Source organism: Dreissena polymorpha, chromosome 3 (assembly GCF_020536995.1).
Source record: "Dreissena polymorpha isolate Duluth1 chromosome 3, UMN_Dpol_1.0, whole genome shotgun sequence".
Taxonomy (NCBI): Eukaryota; Metazoa; Mollusca; class Bivalvia; order Myida; family Dreissenidae; genus Dreissena; species Dreissena polymorpha.
In genome coordinates this window covers 51,938,986-51,955,231 of record NC_068357.1, presented here as the reverse complement: position 1 = coordinate 51,955,231, position 16,246 = coordinate 51,938,986, and the positions used below count along the sequence as shown (strand labels likewise).

At 35.7% G+C, this 16,246-nt stretch overlaps 1 protein-coding gene across 2 annotated transcripts in view; it reads right to left on the bottom strand.

The window, feature by feature from the left end:
* LOC127874135 (tyrosine-protein kinase Src42A-like) overlaps window positions 1-12,999 on the bottom strand; it is a 38,917-nt gene extending 25,918 nt beyond the window's left edge. Inside the window, exons 1-5 of one of the 2 annotated variants that reach the window (XM_052418316.1) lie at window positions 12,886-12,999; window positions 11,682-12,575; window positions 2,867-2,988; window positions 2,315-2,478; window positions 1,991-2,159 (exon numbers count right to left, since the gene is read on the bottom strand). In XM_052418316.1, coding sequence (XP_052274276.1) covers window positions 1,991-2,159; window positions 2,315-2,478; window positions 2,867-2,988; window positions 11,682-12,112 — 886 coding nt within the window. In that variant the 5' untranslated portion in view covers window positions 12,113-12,575; window positions 12,886-12,999. The remainder of the gene's footprint in view (window positions 1-1,990; window positions 2,160-2,314; window positions 2,479-2,866; window positions 2,989-11,681; window positions 12,576-12,885) is intronic. The other variant, XM_052418317.1, reaches the window with a different exon arrangement.
* Window positions 13,000-16,246: the final 3,247 nt, after the last annotated feature.

Sequence of the window (16,246 nt, the reverse complement as noted above, 5' to 3'; positions counted from 1 at the left end):
TGGGATTGATGGACTACTGGGTCAAGCACTTTATGGTGGTATTGATGGACTACTGGGCCCAGCACTTGATAGTGGAATTGATGGACTACTGGGCTCCAGCTACTTTATGGTTGGATTGATGGACTTCTAGGCCCAGCACTTTATGATGGGATTGATGAACTACTGGGCTCCAGATAATTTATGGTGGGATTGATGGACTACTGGGCCCAGCACTTTATGGTGGGATTGATGGTCTACTGTGCTCCAGCTACTTTTTGGTGGGATTGATGGACTACTGGGCCAAACACTTTATGGTGGGATTGATGGACTACTGGGCTCAAGATAATTTATGGTGGGATTGATGGACTACTGGGCCCAGCACTTTATGGTGGGATTGATGGACTACTGGGCCAAGCACTTTATGGTGGGATTGATGGACTACTGGGCCAAACACTTTATGGTGGGATTGATGGACTTCTGGGCTCCAGATAATTTATGGTGGGATTGATGGACTACTGGGCCCAGCACTTTATGGTGGGATTGATGGACTACTGGGCCAAGCACTTTATGGTGGGATTGATGGACTACTGGGCTCCAGCTACTTTAAGGTGGGATTGATGGACTACTGGGCTCCAGCTACTTTATGGTGGGATTGATGGACTACTGGGCCAAACACTTTATGGTGGGATTGATGGACTTCTGGGCTCCATATACTTTATGGTGGGATTGATGGACTACTGGGCAAAGCACTTTATGGTGGGATTGATGGACTACTGGGCTCCACATACTTTATGGTGGGATTGATGGACTACTGGGCTCCAGATACTTTATGGTGGGATTGATGGACTACTGGGCTCCATATACTTTATGGTGGGATTGATGGACTACTGGGCTCCATATACTTTATGGTGGGATTGATGGACTACTGGGCTCCATATACTTTATGGTGGGATTGATGGACTTCTAGGCTCCATATACTTTATGGTAGGATTGATGGACTACTGGGCCCAGCACTTTATGGTGGGATTGATGGACTACTGGGCCAAGCACTTTATGGTGGGGTTGATGGACTACTGGGCTCCAGATACTTTATGGTGGGATTGTTTGACTACTGGGCTCCAGCTTCTTAATGGTTAAATTGATGCACTACTGGTCAAAGCACTTTATGGTGGGATTGATGGACTACTGGGCTCCAGCTACTTTATGGTGGGATTGATGGACTGGGCCAAGCATTTTATTGTGGAATTGATGGACTACTGGGCTCCAGATACTTTATGGTAGGATTGATGGACTACTGGGCTCCAGCTACTTCATGGCGGGATTTATGGACTTATAGGCCCAGCAGTTTATGGTGGGATTGATGGACTTCTGGGCTCCAGCTTCTTTATCCCCTGCTTGAATTAACAACATTTACAATGCAAAAGTCATGATTCCAGGCTACATCACACTAATTATTCTTAGTAATGAATGTCTAAAGGATGAAACACTTCAAGCACTTATGCTTCAAGTAATGTCAAGTACTCATGTACTTAATATTACTCAGCTCTTAAACAAATGTTTAAGATGCAAACGACATAACCAAAGAACAAACTATGCCAATCTTGTTCAGTTTTATGTTTTGTACCAGTCAAAAGGTAAAGGGTTAGGCTCATTTTACCAGAAATTGAAATTCAGTCAACACCATAAAGAACACTATTTAAAACTGCAAAAAATGTCTATCTAGATGTTAAAATGAGACAATTTTTTATTTGATTTTTTAAAATTTAAGTATGATAATCATTTCTATTTTTAAATTTATTTACAGTTTGCTGCATAATTATTATATACAAATGTTTTAAGAGGCTGGGTAAATCAACAAAGTTAAAAAGTGTAAAGGAAAAGAAATATGTACAACTTTGAGAGAAAAACATACTTTGAAAGCTTATGCTTGTGATGTCCACCCCTTAAAAAGCCACTTATACACTCAAATTAAAGGAAAAAAGCCTCTCCATACAAAAGTCACGCATAATACCTGGTTTAAGTGTTTTTATGGCCACTGGTGTTGTGTTATTCCACAGTCCTTCCCACACCTCTCCAAACTGACCATGCCCAATCTTGCGCAATAGTTTCAGGGAGGGTTTAGGGATCTCCCACTGGTCCTTAGTGTTGTAAGAGAGGCCTACCGTCTGTGGCTTTTCAACCTGGTCAACAAACGCAAATGTCATTAAAATGGAGTACAGTGATATTTGTAACTGTCCAATACATGACTCATTTAAAGTTATGAAAAGAACAAATGACTTTGAAACAAATACAAGTTACTTTATTGTATTAAACTGCTAGGTAGACAATCACAAACCTGAGTACATGACTGTCTCAGATTCACACACAAGCCATCAGCATCAGCGCTATAGTGGTCCACAAGTTCTGCCAGAGTTCTAAACGTGATGCGCCGTGCAATAAAGAAGCCACCTTCATCCAGCTGGCGGATTCTGTAATGTTTGACTGTGTCTCCATCTCGAACTGAAATACATTTGTTTATTATCCAGTTATTTGTTGTTTCATTACGATGTATCAGAGCAATAAAACCTTTAAGTAATTTACATGTACATTATAGAAAAATTACTATTTGATAAGCCTAGCAAAGATAAATTAAAAGCACTTAATTCAAGGACTTCTTGAAATTTAACTGCAAAATTGTGGAATAAAATGATTTATAATAAATTTATTATGTACACTGTACATGTACAGATGCTGATTGGCTCAGAAACTGTAAAGAAAAGCAAATAATAAAGCTTATATATACAAATGTAAAGATCTCATAGACAGACGACAGATACATTTTAAATTTTACAAATTCCCTCTTCTATTTCTAAGAAAAATCTATGTAATTATCACTTATCTATATTACCTGAGAGTGAATAGTCATTCCGTCGACTTTCACTGTCTCGTATTAAAAATGCACCATGCTCATTTTCTGGAGACAGAAGTTTTTTCTCAGCTTCAACTCTTTTAATTTTGCCAAAATACCATCTACAACGAAGATGCAGTTTCATTTTATTAAAGATAATATCAAATAACATACAGAGTTTGTAATTCAGGCTCAATACTTCAGAACATGTGATGAAAGACCACTGGGCTTTTTTTCTTGATTTGGGGAAATGTGCTGGCCTAACAATTTGAAAAAAAAATAATTGATAAAACTGAAAAAAAAACGACATTTCCCAAAATAAGAAATTTGGGGAAAATTGCTTCATTTAAAGAAATTCTCCATGGGGAAGGGATCGTTATAAGGCCCTAACTAAAGAAGGATAAACAAGAGCTGTCACCATAGGATGACTTTGTCTTATGCCCCCTTTAAAAGCTTGATAGAAGTTATGAGCTTTTTTCGAAACCTAAACGCAGATTTTGAAACCTAAACGCGGACCCGAAGTTCAAGGTCAAGGTCACAGGGGTCAAAATTTGTGTGCGTATGGAAAGGCCTTGTCCATATACACATGCATACCCAGTGTCCGACAAATCCATTGCCCGGAGCCCGGGGGCTACCGAAATTTTTCATCGGGCTACTGAAATTTTATAGCTCGTGCCCGCCGGGCTACTATAAATCTATATGAGCGGTAGCCCGGTTTATTGAAAGATATCATAGAATAAACACGCTGACCATGGGTTTGTACACTGTGTATTGTTTATAATCCGATAACAAAGTGCAATCAATTATCTAATCAGTCACCGATCACTTGCGGTAATGTCGATTGTAAACAGTAACAGTGTATTTCAATCATCCAATCAGAATCAACATTTGTCGTCTGCTTATATATTGAGAGCCGCTTGGATTGTTTGCGCACATGATGCAACGACATTTCACAATTCGGAATTCTTTGTTAACCGCAACAATGAGTGGTAGCGACAACGTTTTTGATGTCGTTAAATATCCAAGGACGCCGAACATTAAAGAAATCAAAACAATAGAGGATTCATTGAAACGGTAACGAAACCGGAAATGAATATTAATTGCAACGGTGTGAACGCGGTTTGCACCTGCTAATTAGTTTGCATTGTCAATTAATGATTGGATTAAAGGAATGACTGTTAATCGATAATCCCATATATGCCCGATTTATATTTATAAAACTAAATTATGGGTGGGTAATATAGACGATAAGAGGCATAAACACAAACGTTTGATTTTCGAAAGTGTCAAATGAATTTCGGCATATGGTTCTATTTAAAGATATGATGAAATAAGTTCCCCAATCATGAGCGTTTAATTGCAACATGCGCGTCGTGTACAGCTATTTTTAGGTTACAAATTCTACATGAAATAAATGAATTTCTTTGTCCAGATAAAAAACGCGCGAAAATTGGCGTGGGTGTATTTATTTGTAAATAAAAATTTCGTAGCGGGTACAACATTGAGATCATTTAATTTTCATTAAAAGTTTCGTTGTGAATTTCAACTAAAGTACCGGGTATCTCGCGAATTACTTGGCATTTAACATTTCCTCTTAATAAAATATAATGTAAACACGCTGTATCGTTACCGTTACGCTGTATCAGTTCCTTCATTATTGAAACAATTATTGTATTGTATACCGACTGCACACAAGTGTCGTAACATACGGATGCAATACGTAAATTCGGACAGTACTTTAAGTCGGACACAAGTAAATAAATGATTTACCCGGTAATACTCTTTTGATTTCTTTGAATTCGATATTTGTTGTTTAAAAGGGCAATTACATTGATTAACACCATAAGAGTCATTAGTATTGATCATCTAAACTCTTTGTTTACGTTTCCGACTTTACATACTGTCCGAATTTAAGTACGCATACATGTGCACATACATGTAATATCTACATGTAGTATATGATTTTCTTTTGTACATTTACATTTAAAACGCGTGAATGCGCAGCATCGCGGAGATCACGGGTGTTCCCGTTAACGATAGCGTGCAAGTACACGGTGTTTGTACTGTAACATTAACTGTGTACATCAGACTACTTGCTGTATTATGTATATATATGTACACATTTTATGTATATGTAAATGAAGAAATAAAATAAAGATGAAAACTTGCTTCTTATCATTTTGAAGGTAAATTTTATGGGCTACCAAATATTTGCATTGGTAGCCAAGTGGGCTACCTGAAAAAAAGAGAACATTTTCGGACACTGGGCTTCATCGATATATTCAAATGATGTTTTTCACGCTCATTCGCAGTCTCACGAATTTTTCTTTTAAAATAAATTTAAGTAAATAATCTTCTATATGCATGTTATACGTGGGGTAATAGATAATTAATAATTCAAGCAATACCTATTCGATGTATACAAATGTTATCTAGTTATTGACTTTTTTGTTAAAGTATCATATGGGGCACAACTTTAGAACACATCTTAGCAAAGATATATTACTTAATCACATTTCTTCTTCCTGTAGTTGTTTTATAAACCGATTTAATGAAAGGAATATTGAAAGTGAAATGGACTTTATACTGATTTTCAGTCGGACAAATGGCATAGAATTCAACTTGTCCTGGCCCAATAGTTACTTGTCCTGGCTAAGTCTACTATGTAACATTTAAATAATTTTCAAAATTTCATAATTTTAAACCGATATCAATAACGCACTATCAAAATTATCTGCGTTATGTTAGATCGCAATTATAGTTTCGAAATAACTATAAGAATTTAACGTAATATATATATCCCATGATTTAAAAAAAAAAATATAATACATGTCTACGATAAATAATTTCCAAAAGCTTACCAATAGGTTCACTGCTAAAATAATATTCAAACGTCTTCAGCAAGCAACCTAACATTAAGCGTTGATTTAATATTAAAACAAACAAAGTAATGTATACATATCTACAATATTTACCAAGCATTTAAATCAATATATCACGTACATTATTAGCATTAGTTTTTTTTTTTTTATCCTATCCATATTAAATCATCACACAATGCCATCAATTATAACTTTACAGTCTAATATATGAATGTTTTGTATCGAAATGTTTGGTATTTCAATGCGCAGTATACCCAATTTTTAAATTGAAAGGATTGAAAAGAAATGGTGTTACATTTCAAAGACATAAATACAGATCTGTTTTGGAACAAAACAAAATCATTCGGTTATGTAGATTACTTGCGCGAGTGTGTCAATCAATAATATAGTTAGTATGTGAAATGTTCACTTAAAAATGATCATGAAAAAGCTAGCATTACATTAATACCAGGGGTGTCAATTGTCCCAAATTTGAAATCCGGAAAATTAAGCTGTAGAATAAAGGGAAGAGAGGGCCCAACCCCCCGAGCCCTAGCTTATTGTTCTTTTTTTTAATAGTCTTTCTAGGTGCAATTTCTGGTGAGTACAATGCGAAATATTATAAACCAAACCATCCGTAACACCGCAGGTGTATTTGTCATTCTAAACAAATGATATTAAGAACTTCGAAATTAAATTAAAATCGACAAACCAGCGTATTCGAAAACGACTGTCCGAAAACATGTCGCGATACATCATTTGCAAATGAAATAAAATATGCATATCGTTTGACTGCAGAAAATGAAAACCAGTAACCAGTAACCTAGCAAATACGCAGTCAATATATAATTTGATTAACATATTGTTTTAAAATATGATATTGCAGTGCTTTACTTAGCCAGTTACTGCTCATGTCAGTGCCAGCCGCTTACCAATCAGAAATCAATAAATAAAATCGGTACTAAGCGCAAATGTCCGGAATGCCGACGATGCTAGAACAATATTCGTTCTGAAATGATCCTGCACTAAAATAATTTTGTCCCTACCCCCACCCGCCTTAAACAAACTCATCGGATTTACATTCACCTCAAAATCAACCCTGGACGGCTCAATTCCGGATTTCCGGAATAATCCGGAAAATTGACACCCCTGTAATACGTAAATTCAGACAGTACTTAAAGTCGGACACAAGTAAATAAATGATTTAATACTCTTGATTTCTTGAAACTCGGTATTTGTTGTTAAAAAGGGCAATTTCATTGATTAACACCATACGAGTCAATCGTATTGATCATCTAAACGCTTTATTTACGTTTCCGACTTAACGTGCTGTCCGAATTTAGGTACACATACATGTTATATCTACATGTAGTATATGATTTTCTTTGGTACATTTACATTTAAGTACACGGTGCCTGTACTGTAACATTGATTTAAGTTATTGACTGTGTACATCAGACTACTTGCTGTTTTATGTATATGTATGTATACATATTATGTATATGTAAATGAAGAAATAAAATTAAGATGAAAACCTGCCTCTTATCATTTTGTAGGAAAATTTTATGGGCTACCAAATATTTTTATTGGTAGCCCAGTGGGCTACCTGAAAAATAAGAAATTTGTCGGACACTGCATACCAAATATGAAGGTTATATCTCAAGGGACATAGAAGTTATGAGCATTTTTCGAAACCTAAACGCAGATTTCGAAACCTAAACGCGGACCCTTAGTTAAAGGTCAAAGTCACAGGGGTAAAAAATGTGTGCGTATGGAAAGGCCATGTCCATATACACATGCATACCAAATATAAAGGTTATATCTCAAGGGACATAGAAGTTATGAACATTGTTCAAAACCTAAACGCAGATTTCAAAACCTAAACGCGGACCCTAACTTCAAGGTCAAGGTCACAGGGGTAAAAATTGTTGTGTGTATGGAAAGGCCTTGTCCATATACACATGCATACCAAATATGAAGGTTATATCTCAAGGGACATAGAAGTTATGAGCTTTTTTCGAAACCTAAACGCAGATTTCGAAACCTAAACGCGGACCCTAAGTTTAAGGTCAAGGTCAAAGGGGTAAAAAAATGTGTGCGTATGGAAAGGCCTTGTCCATATAATACACATGCATACCAAATATGAAGGTTATATCTCAAGGGACATAGAAGTTATGAGCATTTTTCGAAACCTAAACGCAGATTTCGAAACCTAAACGTGGACCCTAAGTTCAAGTTCAAGGTCACAGGGGTAAAAAAATGTGTGCGTATGGAAAGGCCTTGTCCATATAATACACATGCATACCAAATATGAAGGTTATATCTCAAGGGACATAGAAGTTATGAGCATTTTTCGAAACCTTAACACAGATTTCAAACCTAAACGCAGACCCGAAGTTCAAGGTCAAGGTCACAGGGGACCAGGGATTTCAATAGATCTTAAAAGCCTAGAAGCCAATGACCCCTGGACTGAAATTTCGAGGAGTCAAATTGAAAAATGGTGGGGTCAATTTTGAAGCGCATTAATTGTGTTTTTGTCTGTATTATTCAATTTTTCAGATAAAAATATGCTTTAAGAGTAATACAATATCTTAAAAAGTTATACTGCTTTATTAAATAACAGTACCATGATACATAACACAACATATTTTAATTAATTAGTACATTAAATATACTTCCTTATAGTTATAACACATTTAAGTCTTTTAACACATTTAAATAATTTAAGATATGTACCGGTAGCACCTTTTCATCACATATTTATTTTCATTATATTATCATCATCCCTATGATAGCTTTTCTAACAAAACACAATCAAAATGCATGGAACATCTAGTATAATCAGTGCTCCAGCTAGGATTTGAAAAGGGCAGGGTGGCTTTTTTCTCAAAAGGGCACTTTCGACGCGCAGTATTTTGTGAAAAGGGCACTTTCGACGCGCAGTATTTTGTGAAAAGGGCACATTCGAGCGCGCGGGTGTTTCTGGAATGCTTTCTATTGCATGTTAATTTATATGTTATAAATAATTGTATTATTCCCATAATTATCAAACCATTCAAATATAATGTCTACAATGAGGATTAAACTAATTACAATGTAATAAGAGATTTATGAATTATCATATGTAAAAAAAAAAAAAAAAAAAAATTTTTTTTCTTTTTTTTTTTTTAGGGGGGGGGGGGCAGGGCGGAGGTTTGGGGGGGCAGGGCGGAGGTTCGGGAGGGCAGGGCGCGGCGCCCTTCGATTTAAGCCTAGCTGGAGCACTGCAGTATATATATTACTGTTTATCCGAATACTATACCTGTCCGAAATATGTACACTTTGGAATGCCTTACCAGGGCCCTCAATCTATCAAGTCCCCCACCTGAAAAGTATACTTTTTTTCCCCTTTTGGGGTGAAAAATTCCCCCTAAAAAAAAAAAAAAAAATTTTTTTTTTTTTTTTAATACAAAGATGTGTCTCATGATTATTATATCTCAATTCTATTTCAATTTAATCTTTTCAAACATACTAAATTATGAAAAATGCAATGAATATAGTGCAAACATGTACAAATGAAATAATGACAGAGTAAGTAAAAAAATCCCCCAAAAAGAGAAACGCCGCGAAAATTCCCCCTCCTAAGGGCTGCTGACCCCTTCCCCCAAAGTAGTGTGAGGGCCCTGCTTACCTGTAGTAGTTTTACTTTAATAATCCAAATTTTTCTTGTTGTTATCGGGTTTAATAAACCTTATCAAATGTTTGTTAAATCCAGTTAATGCTTTCTCCATTATTGAATCGCCATTACTTGCAATTTGAATCGCCAGCTTTGAATTGAACGCGGGTTGAATGTTAATTCCGCCATTTACAATGTCGAAGCTCATGACGCAGCAATTTAATTCTACTCGGATAATTTATATCTTATCGAGAAAATGTGTTTTCTCAATGTTTATGTGTAGTATTATTACTTGTTAGTATAAAAAATGAACTGTGATTCCAGTTTATATAAGATGGGTGTTACTCGTAATTATCGGTGGATTAACAACTGATAAAACTCGCTGGACTTAGATCTACTATTGGATCTACGTAACTAATAGACCTCCGATCAATATTGTTTTTACTTTAATTAATTTTGCCGACTTTCTTTAACCGTGCCGTCTGAAAAGTCTGCAAAAAACCTGCAATTATCGGATGGTCAATCAATTATCACGTAATCACAGCTGCTAATTACCCAGTTAGTGGGCACGCACTATTTAGACATGTGTATTGGAAGAGATGAGATAAGATAAACAACGCCCGGGGTATTCCCTCGATTATAGACCGAGTTTCAAATACTGAAACATTAATTTCAATTAGGAGCACAGCGGGATTTATTACCATGGAACTCGAGATGTTAACTGACTGACGCACAGGTCAAATTTTCTACGCGTCAAAATGACGCACAGCAGAAAAAAGGGTTGCGTCAAAAATGAGTCATTTTTAATTTGCTCGCGTCAAAACGCAGGATTCTGCGTCTATTGAAATCCCTGGGGGACACAATGTTTTTCTGGCGTATGGAAAGGCCTTGTCCATATACACATGCATACTAAATTTGAAGGTTATATCTCAAGGGACATAGAAGTTATGAGCATTTTTCGAAACCTAAACGCAGATTTCGAAACCTAAACGCAGACCCTAAGTTCAAAGTCAAGGTCACAGGGGTAAAAAATGTTGTGCCTATGGAAAGGCCTTGTCCATATACACATGCATACCAAATATGAAGGTTATATCTCAAGGGACATAAAAGTTATGAGCATTTTTCGAAACCTAAACGCAAAGTGTGACGGAAAGACGGACAGACAGACGGACAGACAGTCAGATCACTATAAAAACCTGAAAAGCAACATATGTTCATGATATTCTGTAAATGTATGCCTAAGCAAGTCAACTCAAGTTAGAAGTAACATGACATGGCAGCAGCAGGGCTTAAGGTTTATTGTAACAAACACAAAATTGCAATGAACTTTTAACATTTGTACTATGTGAGTTGTCTGTGACTCGATAGGATACAAAAGTATAAGTTACACAGCAGAAAGTGTGCATCTTTCATATTCCTGCAATCATTTATTTTCATTAATTTTTTTATAGACTAAGCGTTTTTACTTTATTCTATTGAATGACAGTAAACACAAAACATGACTACATGTATAATTAATCACTGGCTTTTCGTATAATATCAGTAGAACAATCACTGGGTAACTGACAGCTTAGAAATACAGACTGCTTAGTGCATGTTTGATTTGAATCCACTATGACTCTAGGATCAGCCTAACATCACAACTCAGAAAAACTTCCAAAGATATTTAAGTTTAAAATCCCTTCTATTTACAGCCTGCTTGCTTTTTCTGCTTGGCATTCTTACTATTTTTAATTTTGGTCTTATTGCCAGTTTTCAACAAATGTAGGCATTTAAAGTTAAACATTTTAACACAAGCATCAGCTTGGTATAATGCAAACAAGCCATTATTTTTGGTCAAAAATGGAGGCACAAAATTTGAAAATTGTCGAGACATTGGATTTTGTGGCAGAACATTAAATAAATTATGTTTCATTTCACTGCATAATGGATTCATGAAAAATTAACACAAAATTGCTACACTTAACTGCACCAGAGACACCAGGCAATGAGATAAAACAATCCTTTTACAATGCATTGAAGCTTTAGTTATCGGTCTGGAATGACCTGATAAGCTGGACTTCCCACGTGGCACATATTACTCCAAACTTTGTGGAAATAAATAACCTGATGTGTATTACAATTAACATGATAATAAAGTGTATAGAGAAAAACAGGTATGAAACATTAAAAATTATATATACTGCTACAGTATTGTCACATAATATCAGTTGAATAAAAGCCAATATTGGTCACTTCAAAGTATTCCTTCAGATTCAGAGTGCATTATATTGTTAAACAATTTAAAATTTATACTTACGGTTCTGATTCCAAACTTTTCAACTTGGCCACATAATTTGACGGAATATATCCTTCAAGTTTTGTTGTCAGAGACTTTGCAAACCACCAGTCTCCTTCAGTATCAGTCTGTATTTCCAAATGTTCACCTTTCCTAAAACTCAAATCCTCTGCAGTCCTAGCATCATAGTCATACAACGCTACAAAGATTTTTGGTATAGCACGAGGGGCATCCCCAGCCTCCGGCCTTCCGTCAACCGATTGAAGTGTTATAGGTAAAGGTCCAAGATTTGCCGTTGGAGGTGTTGCAACTCTGACATTTACCTGGTTGGGGCTGGTTACCGCTCCATTAGTGTCCAATCCATGCTTTGGACTACTGGTTGAACTCAAACCCCCAACTGAAACGGCAGGCTCATGGGAAGGCTTCTTCAGACAGCTAAAACACCCACCCATTCTGTGTTTTAGGCCAGGATTAATTGAAATGTAAGTGCGCTTCTTCCAAAAGTATGTGATTATCCAATAACCGGCATTTTTGCACTAATGCTGTCAAGAATGATGACAATCGATATCATGAATAATGTTTGCTTAGACTCGTCAAATTCAACAATGAGTAATCTCATTCGCAGAAGGCGCTCCTTGGAACTGTTCCTTTGTTTTTCTATCGATCCATCAACTATGACAATTCAATACTAAGTATACTAAAGATAAAAATAAAGCACCTAATAGCATTTCCATGAAACAAACAATGCTGTGAATCCTTATTAAATTTTAGTCTAAAATATTATAATTTTTATAACAGGAAATAAACTTCGGATGACCTCTCCCATGTGGTTACACATCACTTAATGTCAGAAGCTGTGACAAAAGCTGCACGCCCCATGGAATATCCTGACCTGGAACGTTTCGTCTAGATCGACTAGTAGACAAATTATAGCGCCTCTTAGTAATAAAGCATTTAATATTTTTGTAAAAAAAATGGATTCGTATAGATTTTAAGTAAGTTTTAATTTGAAATGTAATAACTATTGAAGTGTAATCAATGTATATTAAAATTTTAAATTAATGGATTACTTAATTTATAATAATATTTCAACTCCTTAATTATAATTTACAAAGTCTAAAGTATGAAGGAGTAAAATTTTCGTTAAATTCAACATTTCAAAACATGTTTACCGGTAATTATAAATCAGGTTGTAATAAATTTAAGGATCTGAATAACTCATTACCATGTTGTAAACGAGTCTTGCGGCAAAACACATCAATGACAGTGCACTTATCCGTACTTCAGTACAATTTAAATTGAAACGCCGGAACATGTGTATTTAATCCACATAAAAGTTTATCATTTTATTGCACAATGCATGCGTTAGAAAGGTTTTAACATTATTAAAAAAGATATCTGTCAAAGACACTACTACTTGAAAGATTAAGATGTCAAAATCTTTCACCGACATTAAAGCAGTCCACATTTAATTGACTTCACATATATACTTGTTGAGAACAAAAAATAGTGTATTTAATAGTAAGAAATAAAATAAAGGATTCGAGGTCACGCCTAAAAAATCCACATCAATTATACTTGTACAATATCACCGAAACGTTATCATAATACATTTCACAATATAATACACTTCATTCATAACTATTATATTATACACTTCATTCAAAACTATCGTACTTCTTCTTCTGATTTCTCACAACTGCGGGACAATGTTTTACTATCAAACTAATAATATGTTCAACATGTGGCGAAAGCGTGTCGCGTGTTCGACATAAGTCACTAGCTCAAGTGTCCACTTATGTATAAAACATCAAACTGGGCTATATTTCAGAATGTTGTAACTGTAACTTCATCATTTATTGAAAGATTTTAATAGAACTCGCTATAAATGTTAAAAATACCGAAATAGAGTGCCACAAGCAGGACTCAATGTTGATGTCAGATGTACAATTTGGAAACAATAATGCTTTCTAGTGAAACGTTATACATGTCCTTCTTCCAATTTAACATCGTGTCGGTTTGTTCATTAAAATAGCAAACAAAACAGCTCCATATACCAGTACTAAGGATATGAATTATTGTTCTTATCAACTACTATTACAACAGTACACTGGATCGCTCAAGTCATCAAAGTCACCGAAGCATGTAACTTACAAACTTGATGTTCTTGAATGTTATTGTTTTGCATTATGAACAAGGTTAAATGCCTAGCATGTATGTCAGTTTTAAGTTAAGCGCTGACACAAAGCGTCGATTTTTGAGTGAAATGCTGAGTGCAGGATGTAATGTGCAAATAAGTTACCATTTTATGTCGAAACACTGCCTGCCGAATTCCCCCCAAGGGTGGTCCCAAATCCGACTGAAAAAGCAGGAGGTTTGGTCGTAGTACTAGCAAACCTGCGCTTTCAAACAAACCAAGTACATGTATCTCCATAAACGCCAAACAGCATAACAACAAACGAGGAAGCTGTTCGCCTTCCTATGTCCCAGACGGATCACAGACGAAGATATGAGATTCGACGGAGAAGGCTTGCTAGTTATTGCATAGTCAGCATTAATATTTAGTTCAGATCCCTATTTACCGATCTGGTATAACAGTTACCTTGGTTAATTAATTCTGCAAAGCAATGAGAACTCTCTTAAATAGGGAAATATTCATCATATTAACTTAAGATACGTGGGAGTTACCAATTTCTGAACGTATTACTTTATTTGTTTTGACGGTCTGACGAACACACATCTGCCTGTCACTATAGAAGAAACATGCCCGCACCTTTTAAAATATATTTTAAAACGATTCTCTGTGTTCCCATCTGATTAATTATGTATATCCAGATGAATGCTGACTCGAATGCGTACATAATATTGAAAAGTTCAGTTTCGTTCTTGTATCAAAAGAATGCAAATAACCTTTGTAATATACGATTAGTTTTATTGACCATCGAAATTGACAAAATAAGCTTAATAATGACAACAAAAGAATGTTTATAAAGATTTGTGTCATTTTATACGCCCGTTGAAAACGGGACGTATTATAGTTTCACCCTTGGCGGGCGATCCTCGGGCGGCGGCGTCAACAGCATCGTCCGCTCTCTAATTCAAATAGTTTTCATCCGATCTTCACCAAACTTGGTCAGAAGTTGTATCCAGACAATATCTAGGTCAAGTTATAATATGGGTCATGCCGGGTCAAAAACTAGGTCACGAGGTCTCTTAGTGTATTTCAAGGATTTAGCAAGGTGTCCGCTCTCTTATTGAAGTAGTTTTCATCCGATCTTCACCAAACTTGGTCAGAAGTTGTATCTAGACAATATCTAGGTCAAGATCGAATATGGGTCATGCCGGGTCAAAAACTAGGTTACGAGGTCACCTAGTGCATTTCAAGCATTTAGCATAGTGTCCGCTAAACTGTAGTAGTTTTCATCCGATCTTCACCAAACTTGGTCAGAAGTTTTGTCTAGATAATATGTAGGTCAAGTTCAAATATGGGTCATGGTAAAGTTATCAAGTTGTCCAAATCCTTCAAACGAGCGTATCTTGTGACAGTTTGCACTCTTGTTTTTCCTGCGGCATCTTAATGATTCTACAAATTTATTGCATTTAAGGCACCAACATTACCGGAATCCTCCTAATCTCCAATACGCTTTGTCTAATGGCAACGGAATATATATGCAGTGGGTTCCACCAAAAAAAGGGACCCATAGTACACTTTTATTTCCTGAACCATACAAACAAGTACGCTTATTCCGACAGCTAGCTAGCTATAACATAGCTATAATTTAAAGATATGTTATGTTTATTGATTGCGCTTTCCGCGTTACAAATACAGTTACGAGAATATACACCAGAATTTCAAGGACACTTAAAATAAAAATGTTTTGATGTATTGTGGCTTATTTATAGTTTTGTTTTATTGGACTGTAACATTTCTGTAATTATGAACTGAACTGCATGTTGTTTTAATACAATTTCACTGTAAAAGATCTTAGATGTGTGTATCTGTATAGTTTGGACAGTAAACGTCTTCGATCTGCCTGATATGCATTGCTATATAAGTAAGTTTTTTAAAATGAATTCTGGGCTAGCCTTTAATATGGTTTCACGGCCCCCACCCCCCCCCCACACCACTGTTTTAATAACCGGGCCGTTCTAATATGATTGCCTAAGCTTATTCTTTATTTTTACATTTTAAGTGCTGTGTTATATTAACTTTGTTTCTATTAATAGCATTTTCGTTTACAAAATATCAATCTATTACATTTAAATATTCTATAAATAACCTGTGACTGAATATTGTTACACGTATAGGGGCATGAAAAAATACCATATGTATATCGTCTTCAAATGAACGAAAGTGGACATCTTATGGCAAAGCGCCACCTATTATTTTGGATGCATATAATTAATTAATAACATTTAAAACGTTATATGCACAACCAATCTTTATTCAAGCTGCAACTTTTGAGTTTTCTTAATCGTTTTAGACGTTCGACGCCCTTTTCACCACCTTCGTGTTTTATTGCATTGCCGATATGTTTGTTGATTTAAATTGCATCACAATGGACTTACAAGATAAGTATTGATGC